This window comes from Haliaeetus leucocephalus, unplaced genomic scaffold, assembly GCF_000737465.1.
Source record: "Haliaeetus leucocephalus isolate CR32 unplaced genomic scaffold, Haliaeetus_leucocephalus-4.0 Scaffold417, whole genome shotgun sequence".
Lineage (NCBI taxonomy): Eukaryota > Metazoa > Chordata > Aves > Accipitriformes > Accipitridae > Haliaeetus > Haliaeetus leucocephalus.
In genome coordinates, this window is record NW_010972853.1 from 5934068 (window position 1) to 5960212 (window position 26145).

General features: G+C 35.5%; 1 protein-coding gene across 1 annotated transcript in view; it reads left to right on the forward strand.

Annotated features, from left to right (window-relative positions):
• The window catches only part of DPH6 (diphthamine biosynthesis 6), a 215911-nt gene that overhangs the window by 77696 nt on the left and 112070 nt on the right, over window positions 1-26145 (forward strand). The window contains exons 8-12 of the mRNA XM_010574222.1: window positions 2928-3015; window positions 11282-11432; window positions 12716-12847; window positions 16609-16738; window positions 20251-20425. Coding sequence (XP_010572524.1) covers window positions 2928-3015; window positions 11282-11432; window positions 12716-12847; window positions 16609-16738; window positions 20251-20425 — 676 coding nt within the window. The remainder of the gene's footprint in view (window positions 1-2927; window positions 3016-11281; window positions 11433-12715; window positions 12848-16608; window positions 16739-20250; window positions 20426-26145) is intronic.

The window sequence follows — 26145 nt, forward strand, 5'->3', positions numbered from 1 at the left end:
GAAGTAGTTAGGAAAAAATACTTTCCTTTTATATGTATTGTAATACTATTTTCAGCACCCCATAATCTACCTGTTGTGACCCATCAGCTGAGAAATAATGGCATATTAAACTAGATATCTATTATGGTCCCATCAAATACCCATGTGTTAGCTGTACATCATAGGAATATACTTCATACGAAGAAGAAATATTTATGATCTCTTAATATTTGCAATACTTTTTGAGCAGCAAATAAGTACTCAAAAATTCTAAAGTTATTGAACAGGTAGTGTAGGTATCAACGCTTGGCGTCTGTTCTGCAGTACTAGTGAATTGGAACATGCAGGGATACAAGTAGGACTGCTTCTTTTACTTTGGAGTTAAATATATTTTTAAAGGTTATGTCGTGGTTTAACCCCAGCCAGCAACTAAGCACCACGCAGCTGCTCACTCACTCCCCCCCCCACCCAGTGGGATGGGGGAGAAAATCAGGAAAAAGAAGCAAAACCCGTGGGTTGAGATGAGAATGGTTTAATAGAACAGAAAAGAAGAAACTAATGATGATAATGATAACACTAATAAAATGACAACAGCAATAATGAAAGGACTGGAATGTACAAATGATGCGCAGGGCAATTGCTCACCACCCACCGATCGACACCCAGTTAGTCCCCGAGCGGCGATTCCCTGCCCCCCACTTCCCAGTTCCTAAACTAGATGGGACGTCCCATGGTATGGAATACACCGTTGGCCACTTTGGGTCAGCTGCCCTGGCTGTGTCCTGTGCCAGCTTCTTGTGCCCCTCCAGCTTTCTCGCTGGCTGGGCATGAGAAGCTGAAAAATCCTTGACTTTAGACTAACACTACTGAGCAACAACTGAAAACATCAGTGTTATCAACATTCTTCACATACTGAACTCAAAACATAGCACTGTACCAGCTACTAGGAAGACAGTTAACTCTATCCCAGCCAAAACCAGGACAAGTTAGTAGATATTCTTTAAATTCAACAGACACATACATGTAATAACCATAAATTTTTGTTTTTCCTTTCTGATACAAGCTTTTCTGTTAATTTAGGTTTAAGTAGTTAATGCATCACTGAAAAGTACCAGACTTCCTCATATAGGACTTAAATAACAAGCAAGAAATGTTTATTGAGACTGTCCTTAGATACTGAGGATACCCAGGTACCAGGTACTACTGGAGTCTTGGTGTCTGCTTTTTATTATTTCTAATTACGTATTCCTCTTACTAAAGATTTCCAAAGCTATTTTCTACCTATTTCTGTTACAATTAGAAGACACCATGGTCATTTGAAAAGAATGATTTTAATCTTAAGGGACTATCTTTAAGATATCTTAAAAGAATAAGATATTTTAATCTTAAAGAATCTTGATAATAACCCTCAAGAAAGAAGCTGAAGGCTTATTTATCAAAATACTTTAAAAGTTTACTAAAAGGGAAGTGGAGCTTCTTATGTTAAAGGTATTTATTGTTATTGTGCAATGTAGTGATGGTTACTTAGGAGTTTTGTTATTTTAAATCCTAAAATGCATTTTATAGAACAGATATTTCCGTTAATTTTACACTTCCATTAAGTCAGTGGAATCTGTCCAAGACTTCAACTGTTTCCAGTTTACATGCGTTTTATGTGGCATTACTAGAAATCTATCTCATCTCACTGAATACTGTGAAGGTATCAAGGGCACTGTTGTTTCAAGAAAATTATCTGTGTGTCCTTAGCCTTACTTATAACAATTTTAAGATTTTCTTGTACTGCATCTGAGTTTCTCTCATGTTTTCTTTGAGTTTCTCACCTTCTGATGTTTGTTTCCTAGAGCTACCTTTTTCTTAAGTAGTAAAACCATGCAGATGGATATAACAGATACTGCCTCTTGTGAATCAAAGTGTGACAGATTGTGTCTGTAAAAATGAAAACTAAAATTAGCTAATTTGAATCAGCACACAGGAAGTTTATCATTGTTACCAACACATTTGGCATTAAAAAGTTGTGTCTAGTAGTCTTCAATATCAGATGCAAGATGGTCGAATCAGTCAGTTTCTCAGCGTGAAATACTGTACGCTGTTAATACTTCAAGAACTAATCCCTGGAGCATTAATTGAGAAGAATGGACTTTTAAAAAATCTCCTGTAGATGAAATTAAAAGATTGCTTTACATATTAGTCTCTAGAATGTAAAACACAATGTCGTTTACGCTTTCATAGACTACAGCTAGCTGAATCTCTCAATACTGATCTGGAAGTGTGGGAAAATAATGGAAGATTGACGAGGAGGATTGTAAACACACTCAAGTGACTTGCAGCTGGGGTGTCAAAAAACACATATATCATACTAATTGTTGTTTGGCCTTGTGTGTTGGACAAGTAGAACATCTGTGTTTAGATAACATAGGCCTGTGATAGACTTAGAGGCACCCTAGCGAACATGCTTGAGATTCCTGCCCTGCTGTGGGAAAGATCAAAGCACCGTGGTAAATTACGCCTGAGCAAATCCCTGAAATATAGGCAAAACCAGCAGGTTCGGTGATCCTCTAGCATGGACCAAGCTCTGTGGTGCCAGCGTCCCCGCTTGTGTGCCTCTGCCCAGGTGCTGCTTTGGGGATCCCCTGGTTGGCGAGGTAATGAAAACAAATTTCCTCTTTGCATTTCATCAGTGGTTATGTGGTTGTTCCTGCGTCCTGCCTGTGACAGCTCACACAGGAAGTATAGTTTATTCCTTTTGAAAATTGAAAATTAATGAAGATAATGTGTTGTTCCACAATGTGATTTTATATAGCAAACTATTTTTTCTTAATTTATATGAAAAATAAGAAATTAGTGGATTTTCAGTGAGTTACCTTGGAGTCTGTGTTATACAGCCACTAAGTATTGTCTATATGTAAAATTATATACTAATATTTGATGCTAAGAATTTTGTATTTCAGAGATTCAGCCAAGGTGGTTGTGCATTCCGCTGATGCATTTGCACCTGTGGCCTACCTTCATTTTTTAAAGTTACACCTGGAGAATAAGGCAAGTAGATTGCAAATGTCATCTTCCTTTAAAACTATATGCATGCTTTCTATTTCGATGTTGCTTTGTCACAGTTTGGAGTGAACCTATATATACTCATGTGGGTGTACTTTGAAATAACAATATACATATTTAGTTGAATTTCAGAACTTAGGATAAGGAAAAACTCAACACAAATGCTTCCTTGTGTCAAATGAATGAATGGAGGTAGTATATTTGTGTAGCATTTTTCATCTTGAAACCTCACGGTGCTCAACCAACATGGTTCAGTCAAGCACATGTATAACGTGTAGTACAGCTAGCCACACTGTGGAACACAGCTGCATTAGGAAACTGTATGAACAGTGTTGATTTGCTGGGAGGTGGCATCTCTTTTTGCTGTTTCTGATGTAAAGTGGATGATTTAAAAACTTGCTGACCCACAAGTGCTCAAGTTTTAAACATACTGGTTTTTGGTTTCTCTTCCATATGAAAAATACGTCTAATGAACTACTTCAAATCATGTTGAGGAGATTATCCTGGTCAAAGATCTTAAAGCAATCATTGGTAGTTCACTGGGATTCATTCTTTTAGCTTATGATTCCATAGAAACCGCAGAACAGGAATAGGAACTCTAGTGGTTTAAATTTTGCAGACTTTTATGTGAGCAGAGCTAAGAAGGTCACAACAGAAGTTATTTTTCTTAGTATTTGTTATCACTTTTCTATTTTTCATTATTTTATGGGTAAAATTAATTTTTTTTTCCTCCTGAACATCTATAAGTGCTAGTATTTTGTTGAAGAGAGCACCTTATGATCCTCCTACTACTGTTGCAGTCATCTTTTTATAGGTCTTCCTACTTCCCTCTACACTTTGAGGATCACTGAACCTCTTCTAGGTGCAGGGATTGTTACAGAACATTATTATATTGGTAGTTCACATTTCATGTCTCTCAAGCAGCTACATTTCCTGAATTTCTTTCAATAGATCATGCCTTTTTTTTTCACCCCTCTTTTTTAATTTTATTGTTCCAAACAGATAAAATACCTGTACATTTTTCTTCCACGATGGCCTCATTCTTGCCTTGGAAAGTAAATTGTATTTCATCCTGTCAATTTCTAGTTTGGGATTTCTGTCAAAAATAAAACATTAAATATTTGTGTGGGAGACTGTGAAAAGGATATCAACTAACTATGTGAAGCAAAACCAAATAGGCTGAAAAAAGGAAAACTTGGGAGCAGGGCATGGTGGGGAAGAGTGATAATATATTAATATTTCTTTGGGGGCACTGACTTTATTGCTCATGGCAAACTTGATGCTAAAATGCACCATACATCACTACAATGTGACAGGCTAGGGAAAATGAAAAACACAAAGCTTTACATAAATCAGGCAAAAAATCATATTAAAATGCATAACATTTTATATAAGAATCAAGATTTTACTTTTATCTGTTCAGAAGCTCTTTTCCTCTTCTTATGTAGATGTTTTAGATTTGGTTAAAGCCTCACAGTTTCAAGCAGTGTTGTAGTAAATCATATTTCAAATCCATTGTAGACGAAGCTGTCACTCTCAAAGGGGTAAGGTTTACAGAGGCTTGCTCTGAATTTTGGTATATAAACTAATGTCTTGTATAGTTAAAAGAAAAATAGTCTATTTTGTGCAGTGGTTCTCATAAGGAAAAGCATTAGAATCTTTTGGCTACAGATTATTTTATGTCACAATAAAATAAGCGAGGTTTTCAAGAAGTTATGAATATGGAAAACCAGTCAGTCTTTCAGAGCATAACTTGTTACTAAGTTAGTAAGGTTTAACTGCGTAATGATAAAGAGATGCCTTCAAGATTGATATGCCTGTAGTACTGTACTTTTTCTCACTATTTGGTGCTTACAAGCCCTACAAAAAAATTTAAGTATCAGTTAGTAATTCAGCACTTAAAAGCCAATCCTACAATAACGAATCTCCGCAGGGGAAAACTGCTTTAGAAGGAGAACTAATTTTAGTTTCAGGCTTTCAAGGGATTACTGAAAATTGGGCAAAAAATACTCCATTATGAACAAAGTGTAAAAGTAGCCACTTGTGTAAGCACTTTGTAGAAACCATTAATAGACTGCACAGTGATGTGTAATTCTAATAAGTATTATGACATCAGTTTTGTTATCATTTCAACTGAGAGAGATACATATTTTTAACTTTTATTGTATATTCATTTTATCTTCGTTATGTGCCACAGGTGTTAATTTTACATTCTTTGAATTGACTTTTATAATCATTATGCAATTATAGCTAGTGTACCTTAGTCTCTGCTGTCTTTCCTTCTCTATAATGCATTTTCTTCAGGTAAATCTCTTCATGTTTAACTACAAAGCCTGCGTAGAAATTTGTTTTAGATTGTTTCTGGCAGCAAAATGAGCCCTTGTGCCTGGGGGAAAATAACATTTTACTCACTATTCTGGTTTAATACATTACTGTGCAGCTTCAAGATGTGTTCTTGAATAATAATTGAAACTTTTTTTTAACACGCCCTCTTTTCTTTCATTACCAGTTATACAGAAAAGGCTAAAGAGATAAATAAATACAAGATTTTATTATGAAAACATTGTTATAAGTTTGGTAAACATGGCTTAAGATAACTTTTTTGTAGGCATTTTACAAAAACTTTAAGAATAAATAATAATGCTAATAAAACGCTAATGCTCAAAATTCAGGAATGCCTCATTTATTTCATGGTAAAAAACAAGGTCACCACTGTGATGTACATAATACAGATACCTAGCTTCATCAAGGTGTTACTTTGCCAATAAGACTGTCACTTTGTACATTTAAAATGTAGAATGTTTTTTGTTGAGGGGGAGGCAATTTCTGAAGCATATTCCAGAATCTTTAAATCAAGTATATCAGCTTTTGTGTTCAATAAAAATTTAATTTTTAATATTTTCAATTAGGAAAAAATACAACTGTGAAACAAATTCTTTTACTTTGACAGCACAACAAATTTGCAAAACATTTTTATTTTCCTCATATTATAATATTCTGTTATTCTGTTAAGTTGAGTTGGCTTTTGAATGATCAGAAACAGAAATTAAAGCTGTTGGAGCTTCTGCTGATGTGAACATACTTCTGATAACAGAAGTGAACGTATTAGCTATCATTCATGGTTTAAGCTTTGCTCTTTCCCACATTTAGTAATGAATAATTTGTTCCCCGAGTTCCAGTGAGAAGGAGCATACATCAAACAATAAAAGCCGTGAAACTGCAGCCCCTCAAGTAAGAGATAGTGTGGAATTAGAGGGAGTCATGTAGTTTTCTTTCTACACTTGGCAGAAGAAAGGAGCCTGTTTGCCTGTAAGACATACAGGAGTCATGCCTGCTGCTGCTCTTTCTTGTAGCATACTATTGCATTATATTTACCTATCATAAACTGATATTGTGAGGCTTTTTTGTTTTCCTGTTTATAAAAGATCTTCACCTCTTTGGGTAGAACACAATGCAGAAGTGTGAGCAGTTCCACCCCTGTTAAACATCAGCAAATCTATTTCACAGGTCAATTTGGAGATGATTTTAAAAACATTTGTAAAAGTTAGAAAAGGTGTTTGGGAGATGCTTACATGCCTTGTGTACTAAAGAAGCATGATCCTGCAGGTTAGCTTTGATTTAACTTTGTAGCCTGTTTCTGTCCAGTCCTTTCTGGCCTGAATTATTTTAGTTAATCTCCATTTAGGACTTTAGCTGTAGAATTAGACTTTTAAGTGATGTCAGGGGGAACGGGAAGGAATTTCAAGTTGCAAAATATGTTTCGTTGGTGGCATTGTGGGTGGCATTTTTTTAATACTTTCTCATCATTGAATGATACTTCTCCCAGGTAACCTTTAGTTTCCCTTCTGCATCATAAGAATATAGATAACCCTTGTAGTTATGTTTTCAAAACTTTGTACAGAATACTGCAAAATTTTTTTTTTGTACACTGATTTATTTCAAACATTAAGATAATAAATAAAGGAATTTTTTTCTACTCCATTTGATTGCAGATTCAGTCCAGTTCTCTGAGAAAAGAGAGGTTTTTGTTCTCTTTTCATAATGAAGAGACTTTATTTGAAAGTCTTTCAGAGTAAAGGACTTTCTAGCCTATGTGTCTGTGTATTGTACTTGAAATACTGCAAGGAGATGTACGTGGTCTCTCTCATTACATTTATTTCAAGGAGTTCTGTTATCAATATACACCACAAAGAATAAAGAGATTATCATAGTCTTTCCTTACGTCTTCTGAGCTCTCTGCCCCACTGTATCCTAGTTGCTGCTCAGTGGGAGAACTATCAGTTTTGGAATTGTGTTGTGTATCAGTTTCTGTAGTGGAGGATGTAAGCTTTTAAAGACAGCAATCTGTTGTTTTCATAAAAGACCACAGCGTGGAATTTCAGCTCTATCAGTCAAAGTCCTAGCTCTGAGGCTTTTTCAACAGGAGAATTTGGATCTTGGAACACTCGTGCATTTGCTTAACTTCATTCTGAGCGCACTTGCATCAATGACATGAGTTATGTGAATACAGTTAAGCATATGCATGCATGCAGGCTCTGATCCAAAATTAGGTTGGTATCACAATGTACAGTGGGTGTGGGAGAAACAGTGTAACAAATGGGAAAATATATTGCTTCTGTGAAGTAACATGAAAATGTTATGTGATAAAGTGGGTTCTGTAAGATTTAATTAAAATGTCATTATAGCAAGCTTGGTTTTTTTGTTTTTAAAGTGATGAGAATATTATTCAGGGAAAGTTAGTCTGTTTGTGGCAGTCTGTAACTTTAAGTTTTAAATTCTTAGATTACTTTCTCTGTCGATAGGAATGGAAGGCCAACATTTGTATGAGATTTGAATATAGCTACTAAACAGTCTGGCAGCTCTAGTTAGGCTGGCATTGAGCCTGTTGTTCTTCTGGTGCCAGGTTCCACACCTAATACTTCTGCTGTAGCCTGCACCTGTGCTGCTGCAGAAAGTGATTGATTACCTATGTGTTTGGAGCATTGTGGGAGTCAAACTTGAACGAATCATTGTGATGTATCATAGGCATTGAAATCAACAGTAGTCTATAATTATTTTTGTGGGTTTTGGTGTATGTAAGAAACATTATAGAATTCCTAGTATTTCTTAGTAATTTCCAAAAATTTTGCAACTGACCAGCTACTTATGTATGTGTATTAACACAGATGTATAATTTTATCTATATCTGTGAAGCACTATTGATATAAGCTTAATAACTTATAAAATATTGACATATTTAGGAAAAAGGGATGTGACTGGATTATACAACAATTTCATGCAGCATCAATTTGGGATATTTGTAATATTAACAAATTACAAAGCTACAGGGGAGTTCTGCGGGTTACAGCAAATCAGTTGTGATATAGTCTGTGAGTCTCACTACATCCCTATTAATCTTTTATGAAGCACATTTTGCAGAAAACATGTTTAGAAACATAGTTGAAAGAACGATTTTCTCAGGTAGCATAAAAATGGAATAGGCGCTCTTTTCATGTTCACTTGCAGAGCATGTAAATTCAGTCCTCCAGGTTAGGGAATGGAGAGGTTACAGGTCTCTAATAATACCTACAGAAGATAGCTGTAGCTCGAGATCTCTTAAAGGGTAATTATGTAAACTTAACAAACCCAGAAACAAAGTGGCTGTCATACGGGCAAGCTGGAACTTTTCCCTTTCCAGTTAACATATTTTTTGCCTAGTGATGGATTGTTACACCATATTGAAGTTAAAATCCAGGCAATGTAAAAACAAAAGCCAAAGCAGCATTGTGATAGTATCGTTCATTTCACCATGTCTGTGCATGCTTCTTCAGGGGGCTAGGACCAAGAGGTGCAAACTCTGTATATGTTACATTAGTAGTCAATGAATGCCCGTGCTACAATGCAAATTCATTGTTTCATGATGGATGTTACAACTTAGCCAGGGAAAGCAACTAATTTAATAAAACAACAATTTGGAAGAAGGAAATGGTAGCACTTCTAGCACTTCATGCCACTATACAGTCTGTATATTTCTATAAAGCAATGTCTCATGGATAAAAAAATAGAAACTTTAAAAAAAAAAAGGAAAAAATGGAATTTTCTTGGTTCTTGTAGCATAATCCAGTTTAAGGTCTATTTCAATTATAGATTTGTGCTCCTGCTGCTTTGTTTTCTAAACCATACCTGAAAGGTCAGGGGCTATCAGGCAGCCCTCTGGATAATGGCAAAATATATCAACCGACAGCAGTAGTTGAAGGTGTAATTCAGTGAGTGGGAATGGTATAGATGCTGTTGGATGCTTGTATATTGTAATGTTGGAATGCATGTTGTGTTTGTGCTAAATGGCAGTTTTCATCTTTGTGCTATTATGTTACATTTAGTTGACTTCTTTTAACCTCTCATGTACAATTGATTCACATAAAGTAGATTATTGCCTTGACTTTCATGCCTTTCTTGAAGGAATTAATAAAATGAGGTCCAATCAAAGAACATCAGTCCCTCTTAGAGCATAGCTTTAGTGTTTACAGTGCTTATAAAACTCCCCTTGAGCCCTTTTAGAGGCAGCAGAGCTGATTTTCCTCTCACAGGTAATGACCTTTTTGTAATTTAGCCTTTCCTGAGAATTTCCAAATACACTGCTTTAACTTAACTGGGTCCTTTTTCTTTCCAGTGAAGTCAAATATTGATGTAAATGCTGAGTTCTTATTGCAGACTTCTGATGCATACTATAGTTTTCTGCCTTTTTTCCCTCACTTTTTTTTTCCTTAATATGGAGAGAAAACTTTTGAAATTGCAATAAGATATGTTTTATTTTCCAAAGAAAAGAAAAAAATGCAATAAAATTACTTTTTAAGAAGAAGTCTATATTCGAATTTGATTAGTAATTTTTAATATGTCCCATTTTGTTTGACAGCTTGATGAGATCCAATTGTTAAAAAGCAGAGAATGCAGAGGGTCAAACTTCATATGACCTTATGAGTGGTTTGCTGTATAATGTTAATAATATTCTTTTTCATAGACATTTTGCATGGAAATTCTATAGATAGTACACTAATTTGTGAGCTAAAAGAATATTCAGCAAGTTTCTAATCCATATTTAAGGATTGCCAAAGGCTTCATGTTTTGTCAACTCTTTATCTTGCTTTATTTGGCTTTATCATCATTTCTGTGAATTTAGTATTTAAGAAGCCTACAGTAAAATGCTAGTTTAGACACTATATGAAATTTGAGACCTTTGAGTAGAAAATTAATCAATAGAATCTGGAGTTACAGCATGCAGGTTTATGGATAAATTCTGTCATAATTCATATTGGTTTTAGATGAAGACAAGTAGTATTAGCCAAGGTAGTGATTCCAAAGTCAACATGCTCTGTGGATTAGGCTGCCTTGGAAAATCAGGTGGAAGAGAGTAGGGGTTCTGATTGCTCTAAAAATAAAAAAAATATATATACGTATGCTGTAATTACATGACTTGTTGAAAATACAGTGAACACAGAATTTTGGAAGACTAGTCAGTATGCACTCTGCCTATGTATTTTGCTTTAAAAGGTACGCTGGGTAGTTTTTTCTTCCTAGGCCTAAGAAAGCGTTTGGGAAGAAGAGAAGGTACCATTAATTATTTTCCTTCCTTGTCAGGAAAATACTTTGATGTATAAATCTTGGGAAATGCTCTTTTCTGTATCTCAAAACTCTGAACATTCCAAAGTGTGGTGACTTTGATGGAAAGGATGGTCTTTTGTGAGATGAAGAGAAAGAATATTTTTTTTTTTTACATGGACTGCATTCAAGGTTGCACAAAGTTTTAAAACTTTCTTGTTAGTCTTTTGCTCTGTTTCATGTGTTTAGTGACAGTGTTAATTATCAAATTTTTACTTTTCTATTTTGTTCCCTTTTTCATTTAATTTATACTATTTTTTGAATACATAATGGTCCTGTATATAATTGTGGAATAGCATTTCTTCATCATAGTATTCTTTCTGTCTCTTATCTTGAGTCTCATAATTTTTCATATCTGTTGTCCTTATTTATTACTAAGTCTGCATTTTTATTCCATATGATATGTCAACAGGAGCACATTGTATTCTGCCAGTTTCTGCAATCTAAATAGTGGGAAATCCTAATGCTGTTCTTCCAAGAATTGTTCTAAGCTTACGTATCCATTGAGCTATATTATTTTTTGTAACTGAAACCCAAAATTTGAATGATAAAATGTGCTGATTTCATACTGCTTGGCGTGCTATTTACTTGCTTATTTTATGTTTCTCTCAAGCAGGGGGAATCTTCAGGTATGTTTATGGCCAATAGCTGTTCTTGTGAGCTAAGCTGCAATGATGATGATATTTTCCCTTCATCAGAAGAGGATGAACCACAGAAAAACATTCTAGTCCTCTGGAAGTCTTCGAAACATAATACTTTGGATTTCAGTGAGTCTTGCACAGCTTTCATTAGAAAAATAATATTGAATATTTCATGCCGTGGTGGAGTATGCTGTTAAATTACTATAAGAACACTCCTGAAAAGAATGTTCGTGACCTTTAATAACCAGCCTGAAAAAAAAAAGAGTTCATACTACAATGCAGCTTTCTGATAGGAATGAATAGATCTCTGGTAATGATGAATTTCATGTTATTTTACAGAAGGAGCATAACCCATTTTCCTTCTTTCTTTCAGAAAACACACATTTATGCGTTCTGTTTGTGTGAATGAAATTACTATAATATAATCATTCAAGTGGAGGGATTGAGTTTTATTTAAAAGGTCTAATTACACCTGTACTGATACTCTACTGTTTTTAAACAGAAGCTAGACAAGCAAACTCTAAAACGAAGTACAAAATTCAACCGTTCAACCTGCTTATGTAGTGTATGAGTCTTTCCCCACCCAAGCAACCTCAGGGTGACATTCATGATCGCATGATCAAGTTTAGCAGCCTAGCAAGTTACTGTCTCTTAGGTGAGCTGCAGTAACTAATCATATGCCTGATACTAGCACTGCCTCAAACATGAGGCGATTAATGCAAGATAAACCCGATTCCATAGATTGGTACCTCATTGAATTACCACAGCATCACTGTTACCCTACACCCAAAGATTAGTAAACTTTTCCTGAAAATTAAGTTTCATAACATAACAGTGTTTGATATTGAATGGTATTTATGCTCTTGAATATGGGTAAGTGCCTGGTGGGATGTTAAAAAAAAATCTAAACACGTTATGCATTTGCTAATATGATCAGAACCAGGTTAAATACCTAACTTCCACTAAAATTTGGCATATAAGTTTGAAAATCTGTTCCTGTGTCACTTAGATTATTTTGAAAATTTTAGCTTTTCAGTGTCATGTCTTGTGCCAAGTCTGTATCAAAACAGGTAGAGAAATTGTAAAAGGTCAGCAAAAATGGAAAGGAGGAAAGAAAGTACTGAAATTCTCAGCTAAGTACTACTTGCAGGTGTATTTTCTGAAGGCAGTGTTGGAGAAGGATTTGTCAAGTAGCATTTGGAAGCTTTGTTACCAGCACACGTACTTTTAAGTTTTTGGTTTATATCTGTTTGTCTGTAAATATTTTTTGAAGCTGTTTTTACAGTTGTGATTTTTTTTTAATATTTTTCTGTAGAAGTTCTTCTTGCTTAAACAATTTAAAATATATTCTAGGTTAATCTGAAATCCTTCATTATTATAATCACAGTGCTTTTCTTCATTTCCCATAGCCAAGGTGTTTGGAAGTTCAGGAAAATCCCCAAGTGGTTACCAGTGGTTTTCAGGTATCACTGCCCACTTCCTTCCATCAAAAGGCAAAAATGCTCAAGAGGCAGCAAGGGAAGCATTTTCTTCTCTCCAAGGTGCTTTATTCAGTTAATGCATTATCTACTGTTAACTATACTGTTTTTAATATGGTATTAAGTAAGAATCTGTATTGTCGTATGGTTTTATAACTTTAAATGTTGTGCTTGGCAGTTTGCCATTGCATTTTGTATTTGATTGGAATCATTGATATCAAGACTGCCAGCTTTAATATTGAACACATCATAATTTGACTGGCTTTTGAAGACCCTAGAAAGCCAGAGTAGTGTTCATATCACTGTAACAACACTATTTCCACAGTACTTACTCACTTTATAACTTGTTTTATAGCTTTCTTGCAATATATACTGTGTGTGAGTGTGCATGTGTGCTGTGGATGCTGTCTACTTGCTAAAGCACTTTTGTAGCTACCATAATTTTAAATTAAGTTTTCTAGAAAGCTGTTGCACGTTTTCGCATCTAGGATTAGGTCAGTAGCAGTAAATCTCATTTATATTCTTAATGTAAAGGAGACATTGCTATCTTGGGAATCATGAAATCCAGGTCCCTTACTATCCATCCCCCTCTTACAAGATACTGACATATAAAATAAAATGTGAACATTTTTGTTTCATATTTTTTTTCATTCTAAATTTTAAATAAAGCATGTTTACACAGGCTTCTTTTCATTCATAAATATTGAAATAATTTTTAGTATCTAAATGGGTAGGCTCATATTCTTGTTCACGAATTTGTGTGAGGTATTGTCCTGTAAAATCTTTTTTTTTTTTTTGCATGGGCTGCTGAGTATTCATAATTGAATATAGGATGATAAACCCTAGAACTTTTTTCAGAAGCAAAGAAGTTGTACTTTGTAGAACATCATTAAGCTAGTTTTCGATTGCTTGGAAATCAGCAAGGTGGATGTGATCAAGCGTCTAGTAAAAGACAATAGTATTTAGTGTAAATCTTCTCATTATATTTGAATGGAAATCTGCCAGTACAAACATTATATAATTTGCCTTAGCATCTGTTAAAAAAGATGTGTCTTTGACTAGTACAGTAGCCTATTGCTTTCAGCAAATTACTTGCATTAGCTGTATTATAGTAAAAAAAAAAGTGGTAATATTCTGATCCTTGGTAGAAAATGCCAGTTCTCACATTTTCTTCTGTTTTTCTCTTTTTGGAAGTGGGTGTGGAAGACTGAATGAATTATGGTTCTGTCACGGCAAAAGAAACGATTTGTTTCTGAGAACTTAACTGATCTGCAAATATGCACAAGGCTTTTTCTGAACTCACGATCTATACAGTTCTGTGAGAATGGCATAAGCACAGTCTTTTTAACCTCTTTGCTGGGTTAATTGATTTAATCACCTCTAAAGCAGATAAGTGCTGCCAAAAGGATTCAGAAATGGAAATTTATTACTTGATGTTATGAAACATGGTTGTTCTGTAAAGTGGATGGAATTCTCCTGTGAAGCCAAGAACGGGAGGGAATGCAGTACATTATTGTTTACATTTATTTTCTTAAACTCTTTTGCTAAACTTTTCTTTAAATATGATTGGAAGATGACAGAGATTGCAGTGCTTTATATATGAAGTAACTCTTGTGCAGCTGTACCATGGCAAAGTTCCAGAGGCTTGAAGGGAACTACATAGATTGTTATTACATGAAAACTTAGTTTAAAATGCTACTTCCTGTAGACAGTTTGCATACCATCTTTTGTGGCTCTTAGCCTATGGATCCTGGATAACCCATTTAAAAAAAGTAAGCTGTACTTCAGCCGATATTACCTTTTGGGTCAGTTCTTTTTAGGCAGTTTTGCTTAAGTAAGGATGAGTCTCACCTGACTTTTTAATTATATAAATTCTTAGGAGCGGTGAATGGCTTGAAATTAGACAGAAAGGCTGTATGGTTTCCCTGTACATCCTGGAGATGTGCTGTGTAAGAGTTGTTGTCAAGAACCCAAGTGGTGGGTTGGTAACTAGTTTGTTTATGCCTTTCCGCTAGATGGAGTGCTTTGGGAGGTCAGTTTTATTCTGCTTACAAGCTAGGGGCAAGCTATTTCCAATCGTTCCTCTAATTCTTGCAGAGGAAAAGGATATTGTACTTTTACTTACTTTAAGAAGATTTTTTAAAATAAAGCTAGAAATTACAAATTTATCCAAATCTCTTGCCTTCAATTTGCTCTAATACTGTTATATGTCCACAAGTTAGAGTTAGTTTGTTGGCTTATGCATTTTAAATTTAGACTGGGGCAGGGGGGATGGGGGTGTCAGTTTGGGCTTTTTTTTCCCCTCCAGTATTCTATATAATGCTGCAGAACTTTTAACTGCAGGCCAAAACTCTTTCTTCTTGACTAAAATGCTGGCTGGAAATTTGAAAAATGTCCTTGTTTCCTCCTTGACTGGTGACATAGCAGCTGGTATTGACCTAGAGATTGCTATCAGGCAGCATTCAAATACATACATATTTCTGGACAGAATTATCATTGTGTGCTAATTTCTCAGCTGATATTTCTGGAGATGTATCTTGACTTAATAGTAGTTCTATGTCAGTTGCTATATAATCTTTTATATCACTTAGTGCACACTTCCTTTTCTGTCAGTGACAATTCCCCTTTTCAGATTGCCAACACTAATAGCAGTATGACTAAGTAAATCTGAGACATTTAGAGCAAAATTCAGCATTGGTGTGACCAAACTAACCTTTATGGAAGAGTGCCAACTCCTGAACTGTCTTTAAAAGCACAGAAAAGTTTTACACAAAAAGTATTTGTTTCTTACTGAAGCAACAGCCAACAGAGATTGTCTTTATACTCTTGTACTTCTCCACTTGAAAACAAATATAAAAGTATATACAGGTACACACTGTAACATTAAAGGACAAGATCCCCAAAGCTACACTGAGAAGAACTTTACATAGCTCGTTTAAGTTAGGTCACATGGGACTGTTATTATATATGTTCTGTATTCAGAGAAGATTTTGTCTTCATTTAGTTTCTGTTGCTCATGAGTTACAAAGGGTCCAAACTGCAGAGCTGATTCACGTGTCTTGTTGTGGTATTGACTATGTAAGAGTAATACATTCTCCTTAAGTGCTATGACTGGAATCTTCTTGCATACACATTCAGATGATCATGACTTCCCAGTATCTTTTCTTTAACTGTCTGCTTGAACTTGCCTCTGCTCTCATCTTTCCTTCATTTCTCCTGTGGGCACTTCTGTTTCCCATTGTCTGTCTTGCCGTTTATAACTCTTTGTTTATGCGGAGATTATTATTGTAGTGAGGGTTTTTAAAAACAGCTTAGACAAGCATCCCTGTGGAATACTATATAAATATCTGATCTTTTCTTTGAAGAATGTGATGTACTACAGGACCCCTTATTGTCCCTTCCAGTTCTATACTTTTGTGATTCCAAGTCCTTTATAGATTACTAGCTGTCATAGGCTGAAAATAAAAAAAATAGGAGATAATAAAACTTACATATACAAGGAATTCGGACTGTTACATATCTCTATACGCATTAATGCATGATATGTTTTCTTCAGGCAAGAATTCACCACTGCTCAGGGTGGATAAAATTTATTCATATTCTGTTTCTGTATATTTGGAAAACTAACATGAGAAAGCATTTCATGAAAAAAATGGGTATTATGTGGGGAAAGGTAATATGTTGCAAAGCCTTCAGTCATGTTTAGACAACTGTTAGGTTATTACCAGTTGATTTTGCTGAATGAAACCAGGATGCCTATGCTGTCTTTCTACACACATTTAAAATATTCTGTCTTTAACAGCTATATTATTTTTATCCTGCAGCTAATATGACTTCAGAGGGATTGAAACTGAAGGATATTATTTTGGTTCATCTGTATATAAAGAGCATGAAAGATTTCAGTGTTATAAATTCAGTTTATGTGACACAATTTGATTTGTGTCCACCAGCAAGGTAGGATTAGACTACTGCTATAGTATATTTATGCTACTGCTATAGTATATTTATGATACACTATAATATACCGAATTATTGTTACCATATTTATGAAGCTTTTGTCCAAATGTTTGTGCCTCACAGACTTAGAAGTAGACTTTTGCTGCCTTTTGGAGTAATCACATCAGGTCTGCTCAACTGAAAAACACTAGGGTCAGAAATTTTTGCCTTAATATATACCATAAGGTTTATAAATGCTCCCCTTAAATAGACTTACAGAAGCATAATACATTTTTGCAAGTCTCAGTTCTCCTCTGTGACTTGATTGAACTGACAACTCTTCTGTATTGGTGGGATTTTGTTTGCTTTTCTTGTTTTTTTGCCTCCCTTGACCTGCTGGCAACGCCCCTCTGAATGCAGCCCAAGATATCACCAGCCCTCTTTGCCACAAGGGCACGTTGCTGGCTCGTGTTGAACTTGGTGTCCATCAGGAGCCTCCAGGTCCTTCTCTGGACCTTTGAGCCAGTTGGCCGCCAGGATATACTGGACCATGGGTTTGTTCCTCCCCAGGTGCAGGACTTTCAAGTTCTCCTTGTTGAACTTCATGAAGTTCCTGTGTGCTTTTTTCTCCAGCCTGTTGAGATCCATCTGGATGGCAACACAAACCTCTGGCATATCAGCCATTCCTCCCAGTTTTGTATCTTCTGCAAACTTGCCAAGGGTACACTCTGCCCTATCATCCAGATGATTAATGAAGATGTTGAATAGGACTGGGCCTGGTATAGACTCCCGGGGTACACCGCTAGTTACTGGCCACCTGTGAGACTTTGTGCCGCTACTCTCCACCGTCTGTGCCTGGCCATTCAGCTAGTTTTCAATCCACCTCACTGTCTGCTTATCCAGCCCATACAGCAACAGCTTCTCTATGAGTATGTTATGGTACGTGGTGTCAAAAGCCTTGCTGAAGCCTTACTATCAATCATTATTAAGTCTTCCTAAAAGTGATGAGGTTTGGAACCTTCTAGGTCCTTGTGACAAACCTTATTCACCTTGTTCTCTTTATTTTGTTAAATACAAAAGCAAAATTGTTAGCTGAGGATGTGCCTGAGATGCACATCATGAGATACTGGGAGTTGTTTCAAGACAGTACCAATATCTACTTACTCTGTTCCTTTTCTTCCCCTGCTTGGCTGTGGTTGAAGATGAATACTGGACTAGATGGATCTTTGGCTTGATCCAGTGTGGTTGTTCTTAATATCTTGTGTTTCCATCAGATAATGATTATTAGTGAGTAGCTTAGCTGCACTTACATATTCAGTAAGAATGGAAGTATGAAAAGAAATTATTTCAGACTTCTGAATACTCTGATGCTAACACTTTCATTCATAGATCCCCAAATCACAGCTTTTAAATATCTGTTGTACAGAATTTTAAACGTTGCATCCAAGTCCACCTCTGACATAATGAAACAGCTTGATGGTCTAGGTATGCAGTATGTGATTCCTGTGTTATTTGGGTGTGTTGGTTGTTTTGTTTCTTTCCATTGGAAACTGGATAACAAACACCTAGCCCATGAAATTTTTGTTCTGGTTTTTTTTTAAAGTTGTGTGTTAATGCTAATTTTCCATTTGTAAAATTTACTGCCTTTGTCAAAAGGGCTTGTTCCTTATTACAGTAATTCATATTCTTAAGTATCTGAGATAATATGCTCAGTATGCAGAACTGCCATAGCTTGAAAAATTCAACTTGGCTCATAGGTTAATACAGGCTGGAAGGGACCTCTGCAGGTCATCTAGTCCAATCCCTTGCTCAAAGTAGGGTCAACTGTGAGGTCAGACCTCACGTCTTGTTCATATTTTTAAAACCAACTGTTTAGCAATTTTCTAATGTAAAATACTATATTTGATACTCTTATTACAAAATATGAAGTGTAGTATAGGCATGTGAATTTTAAGTATAGCATGACAAATAGTTAAAAGACATTGTTAAGATAATGTATATCATCATAGATTCACATTCTCCTACACTGTCTGGGTGTCAGAAGAGACTAAAAGAGGGCAGGAAGAAGCTTCTTCAAATGCTGATTGCAGGCCAGGATTACTAAATCACAGAGGGATGGAGTATTGGTTGTGTGTGCCTTCAGAGGAGGGATCTAGTCCCAGCTGTAAACTACACAAAATGAATCTCCACTCCTATGTATGTTAAGTTCTCTTTATGACACTTCTCCTGATTTAGCTTCCTTCATTTCTCATGCTGCTGCATGTTTTAAGCCTCCACATTTGCATAGTGAGCCACGTAGTCTTCCATCACTAAAATAACATGTAGAAAGATTAGGAAGTTGCAGGAAAATGGCTTTTTATGATTATATTTATGGAACAAACAGATTTATGTTGCATTTTGTCCAGAAGAAAAAATTATACAGCAGTTTGCATGGCTGCATCATTGCATTATGCACAGAGACCTGGTTGTGGGAGTTCTCACAAGCAGTATGCTGGAAGCACTGACTCAAGGGTGTGGATCTGCACTAAATTTGCAAAATTGTCTTGAAAATTTACCAGCCCAAGCAGAAAATCCATTCATCCATGCTTATGATGGTGGTAATGAAGAAAAAATACTGTATTTGCATGTGGGAGGAGGGGAGAAAAATAGTTTTCTTGGAAGAAATAAGCAAGATGAGAAGAATTTTGTAAGATTATGTTATATGATATGTAAAGAGAACAAGTGATTTTTTGTTGGATTCCTGCTGGGAGCTAAATGACTTTTTTATGCATGGACTGCAAATATAATTATTTTTCAGGCTTTGAAATGATGATTTCCCCCCGTATATCCCCTGCTTTTTCACTGGCCACATGCAACAGACCGTCTGTCTGTCTGTCCATGCTGGCACTTAGTCTTCCTTGGAGCAAACAAAAATGAACTTTTTAAATGAATGCTTAAGTAGGTTTTCAGTCCTGTCATAAGTGTGTGTCTGTCATGCAGTTTGAGGTATAACAGAAAAATATGCTCAGTATTGCATGATAACATGTGAGAAGCGTGTAAAGGAACAATAAGCTGCTGCTTTTTAGAACCTGAACCTCTAGTCCAACCATTGGAAGGAGATTCAGTGAAAAATGCATGAACGTAAGAATATGACAATGATACACTCAGTCTGAAGGCTGCTTAGCATAATTTATCTGGCATTGCCAGAGTTCTGTGGTCAAGGTTTTTTTAATAAAAAATTCATGTATTCTTAATAAAGTAATACACATTATAAAAACAACCAAATGGAAATAAGACATTGGATATGGTGCTAGTTTCTCCTTCATAATGGAGATTATCTTGCTGGAAGTCTGAAGCTGATCATTATTTGGAGAGGAGAAAACAGTGTAAATGCTAGCAGGGTATTGCGATACCATAGCTTTTTGTTGTTGTTGTTCCTGACAAAATTTTATAACATAGTATCCAAACGAAAAAACTATGGAAAATAAATGCTGAAACTTGGTGCAAGCAAACTTTCTGTTTGAAAAAAAATAATTGTCTTGTGTTTTCAGAGTATGTGTGGAAACCCTGTTACCTGATGGAATACTGTTTTGCATTGACTGCCTTACACATAAGTATGACACTGCAACAGATGATGTGTTACGTGATGAAAAACTGGTCATGCATGTACAGAGCATTTCCCACTGGGCACCTGCTAGCATAGGACCTTACAGTCAGTCCATCAAGGTAGGGAATCTTTGTTACTTCATGTGAACTATATGTCAGTGTACTGAAATGAGTACAGTTATAAAGTCTCCTTCTCTCCCATTTGAATGTGCAAAAGAAAATGTGTAAAAAAAAAAAAAAAAAAGAGCATTTTGAATTTATATGTTTAAAACTTTTGAGCAAAAGAAAAACTTAACCCACATCAGTCTTTCATTTTGTGATCATAAGACAGGTTAAATTAACTCTTTGCAGAGAATCTCAAGAACAGCCTATTTCTGTTGTATATTATAATTAGACCAAGTAATTGTGTTACACATACACTTTTATAGTCTGCCTAGAATATAAAAACAATTTAGGAACATCTGAGGATATTTGAAATTTGTTTGCTTAAAGCGAGCAAGTTAAAACTTTTTTATAGGTAAGTCAATCCTAAAATATGTATTTAACGAAATCCCTCTTGAGGCTCTTGGTACTGCTTAACCATTTAAAAGTACAGCAAGGTTTAAGAACTGTTCTTTTTTTCAAATTAATAACAAACTGAATAGAATATTACGTACTATTTAAAAGTATGAAAAGGAGGCAGTAAAGTATCATGGAAAAGTGGACCAAAACTTTGAATAAAAAGCTTTTTTCCTAACTTGGTACTTCTTGCCCAGCTAGTACCATTCTGACAAATGATGAAGTATCTCACCTTTTCTGTTGCAAAAAATGTATATATCCCTTTCTTACCAATACTTCTCTTGTGTAATACATTGTCCAGTCCAAATTATTGTGTTGTGCAAACTCATTTAAGCAACATGTTATAGCATCTGTTTAAATTTCCTGAAACTTCTTTGAGTCTGCAAACCCACTTAGTATAATGGCCATGGAATTGTACTTTGTTTTGTCTTTGTACCATTTTATGGAAAATTTCAGGAATAGTATTTTGCTTCAGAAGCTGATGTGGAATTTGTTTCATTTGCAGGATGAAATATTGGTAGATAACTACTGTATTAACCTTGTGGTTATAGCAAGGTGGGTTTATATCATCTGTGCATATCCGTTTTTCTTGAGAAAGCAGAAAGTAGGTTTATTAAACTTTCTTCCATTCAGTCTTACACCTTGACAGTCATAATTGTATCACATCATACATAGTCCTTCAAAGATAAAATTTAATAAGCTTTGCACCTTTGTATTTGCAGGAACTTCTCTGATATATCATTGCAACTAATCTGTATTACTGTCCTGGAGCTGGCATAGACTAAATTTAGAAAAGGGTGTGAACTGAAAATTGCTTTAGTAACCCAGTGAATAGTCCCGTGCTGCAAATGAACAATAAGCAGGCACTGCCAGTCTCTTGGATCTCCTGATGGTATGGGACAGTCAGCATAGCCAAGGAAAGGCTCATTTCACTTCAAACATAGTGTAACCAGTAACATTGGTCAGCAAGTTAAACATTAAGGAAAACTTTCCATTGTTTTTTGTTTGGTTTTTCTTTCCCAAGGGAACGTTTTAGTCAAGCAACGTTATTTTCCCTTAAGGTGGAAAGTAAGTATTTTTACTTCTAAAATCCAATGACCGCAGGAGTAAAGAAACAGTAATGAAAAGCTGTACCTCTGCTACAGGATCAGTTGCCATCCTTTATGGCTAAGTTCTGTCTCTAGCCCACAAACATCTGTATGGGGAATTGGTAATATACATACCAGCAATAGTTTTAATTTTCCTTTGCCAGATTTTGCCTTACTACTATGACCAATATGGTTCATCTGAGTATCAATATTTAACGTTATCCTGGTTTTATCTTGCTAAGAATCCTTGACTTTTTGGTAACATATTTCTATTCTGCAGAGCTTGATCCAGTAAACATCAAAAGAATATTCTTTTTTTTTTTAATTTCAGTAAATGTATTATAAATGTTGTTTTTCTTTCTGAAATAGCATATAAAAGATATAACCTATAAAAACTTTTCATAAGAATACATCATAGAGGAATGTGTAAGTGCATAAACAATATATTTGCATTTGAAAATTTATTAATGAAAGATATGGATCTTGTATCTTCTTAAATGTGAATTTTCCAAAATTAAAATCTTTAGGTGGGTTTTCAGAACTTCCTCGGACTATGTATGGGCAGGTATTAAGCTCTTAAGGTCACCAGTGGAAGTAAAGCACTTCAGTATGTTTTAGGACTAGAATATATTTTCCAGAATAAATAAGGAAGGAACAAAGGTGGCTTATTAATCTGTATAGTCAACAAAAATGATTTAAAATTATGATGAACTGTTGATCAGTTTTGTATGTATGAGGAACAGAAGCTTAATGATCTTAAAACAGTAAATGATTATTAGCCTTATGTTGTGTATCTGTAGACTTTTGTCATTTGCTTGATAACAACTGGACAATTAAATTGTTGTCTTTTCTGTCCAATATGAAGTTTTGTGGACACTGGGGAATCATCATGTATTTTAGCACAGTGGTTTTGCGCAGTTCAGAATAGGCCAAAGACTGTAATATTCAGAGTATTGCAAGTTGGGATTGATGTGCACTGGCATGCAAGATCAGAGCTGGCAGCGGAAAGGTGTAGGTAGTTCATGCAAACTATGGAATTCACACTTCAGGCTCAAAAAATCACTCAGCAGAGCATCACTTTAATTCTGTAGGGACCTTGCAGGATCCTGCCAACAGTGCTATGAGGACAGAAAGTAAAAATTTGAAATTTGCCATGAGAATGTCCTGACCTCAGTCTGATAGACACCAAACAACAGTGGCAGAATAAAATTAGGATTTTCAAAGTATTTATAGCAAAATCAAACATTCTTCCTCATTTGGGATTAACATTCTTTAAAAACAACTTAAATGTTTCTACTTGTGAGAAGTAGACGTAAACTGTTGTAAGATACAATTTGACTGACTTTCTTATAATTAAGAAAAACCTGAGATCATTTAATATATTTTTCTTGGTCCACATGTTTTATTGGTGCAGAAACCTCTGCCAATCTTAATGTCTATGTCAGCAACTGGAGTATAAGCTACGTCAGAGTTATTGTAAAGGCTATACTTCTGATCCTAGTAATCTATAACAAGTGTTTTGATTATGTCCTTCTAACAGTAGTACCACAGACTATCTAGGCTATTCGGTCTGCAAATATGTGATACATGGTTTGCCTTCCTCCAGATCTTTGTTCCATAGTGAGCACCAGCCCAATTTGTGCTGGTCATTGCTAGTATCTTGGTATTTTTACTAAAGGTAGTACTTCATGTTTTTACTTGCTGTTGTTTATCAGATTATTATTTTATTTTCATGTTTTAATTCTGTTTTACCAGTGAATTAGAGGATTACAAGCAGTAATTTGTAGCTTGTATAGAAACAGCTTACTTACCATCTTCACAAAAGCTAACAGCACAGTTGCAGATGAGGGAGTTAAACATGAAGATGCACTGCAAAGCAGTGTTTGGGGTGAGAAATTTAGACTGAGAGCTTATTCATGATTATTTATTTTGTGAGAACATTCTTTGAGCATTTATGAACTGTGACCATAGTTCATTAGAAAAATAATTTTAAAAAAAGCCCAGTGCAGCTGAAACACTAACCACAAATACTTATCTAAGAATGCGTGGAAAGTTGACAGTGTTTGTACCAGATGTTCTTCTAGTATGTTAATGTAATTTAAAACTCTATTTGCACTTACAGTTTGTTTGCTTTGGCAAAGTTTCTTCATGTTTTTCTATCTGTAAATGAAGAAATAAACTGCCACAGTAGAAGTTAGCGTACTATTATATTCTACAATAATTTTTTGATGGTGACATAATGTATTTTATACACATACAGACACGTATGCATCTATGACTTGATTATGTCTGTTGAAGCTTTTAGCTTTTCCTTGTGACCTCAGTTCTTTCCCTCTGACAGCTGCCAAATCCCAGTTTCACCATCCTTCAGGCATCTTTTTCTCAGTTTTCTTCTCCACACTGTCTGAACTCAGTAGCACAAACATAAAAAACAAAAGAGTGTCCTTACCCTCTGATTCCAATGTCCAGATACCTATAAGTTGATTGAAGTTGGGTTCTTTTTTTTTTCTGTTTACTCACCTTAAAATAAATTATTTTTTCCTTTCATTTTTCTGATCATCAAGGCATGATATATTAGCGGGTAAGTACTGTGGGAACAATGGTGTGAATAAAGTGTCTTGCATCTGGTTTAAGGCAGTGATGCTTGCAGTGGTTCTGATGTTTCCTTGCTAAGAAGACTTGGTTCCTTCTCTTGCAGTGAAACTGAAAATGATCTGATAGAGCTTAGTCCACAGTTTGTAGCAGGTGGCTTTAAAAGAAGGTGGTGTTGGAAATAGCCTTGTCTGTTATATGCACCAGGAAAGATTACCTGGCTACTTAAACTATCTGGTTGCAGTTTTCCAAAAGCATGCTTAGCTGTTGTTAAACAAAATGCATATTTTAAGGAATCCATGCATTTAGGGATGCATGGATTATCCATGTAAGAAGATCAGCAGAAGAAAGATGAAGGTAGAAAGATGTCATAAAATTCCTATTAGTGAATCAGGGATTGAAAAAAATCACAGTATGATTCTTAAAGATATAGTTAACCCTTTAAAATACTACTTTTTCACATACCTATAGCTGATAAGTTGTTTGCTTCCTTCCTGTCTTTTCCTTTTGTGATTCAACAACAGTATATTATATTATACCATATGTAGCAATATGGGGGTAGGATACCTGGAGCTTCCAGTGGCTGGAAAAAAAAAGTGGTAGTCAACAGTTCAAAATTCCAAGTAGCGTTCCTCTGGGATTGATGCTTGGGATGATCCTGTTAACATCTTAATCAACAACTTGGACAATGGGATTGAATACGTGCCTAGTAGGTTTGTGGATGACAGTAATTTGGATAGTGGTTGATGCATTGGAGGGCAGGGCTGCCATTCAGAGATACCTAGACAAGCAATTGATAATGGAAGCCACATGAAATTGAACAGAAATTAGGGAAAAGTCCTGCAGCTAGGATAGAATAGTCCCATGCAGCAGTGTAGGATGGGGACTGTCTAGGTAGTAGATCTGCAAAGAAGTAACTAGAGGCCCTGATTGTCAGCAATCTAAATAGAAATTGGAAGTTCACCATTGTAGCAATGAAGGCTAACTAAATACAAGGCTGCATTAGCAAGGTTGTAGCCAGCAGGTCTTCAAAACCTGACTGCACAAGGCCCTCAGCAAACTGGTCTAATGTCTAAGTTGGCCCCACTCTAAGCATAAGGTTGAATTAGGTGGCTCGAGAAGTCCTTTCCAACATAAATTTTTGTCAGATTCTGTGATTAATATTAAAATCACAGATTTACTTACAGAATAACAGGAAGGAAACAGCATAATTACAGAAAGAAGAAATCCTTGCTATAAAACTTTCTCTTCAGGAGATCCGTAATGGTGCTGTATGGAAGAGCACTTAGGACACTGTAATTTTAGTAGATGAGAGAAAGAAAGTCATAGTCCAGCGGCACTGGCATACCCGCTCCTAAATAAGTAACCTTGTCACTGATATAAAAAATTATTGTTGTTGCTTCCCTAGCCATCGTCAGAAAAAAAATATGTATAACCTTAGGGCAACCTGGAGACTGTCCTAAATTGTATGGAGACTGTAAATACGCAAGTCAGGAAACAATGGGACAAAACTGAACTCTACATCTTTGCTGTTAATTTCTGTTGTGTCATATGCTTCTTAGCTGAAGATTAATGAGCCTGACTGTGAAACATTGTATTTAA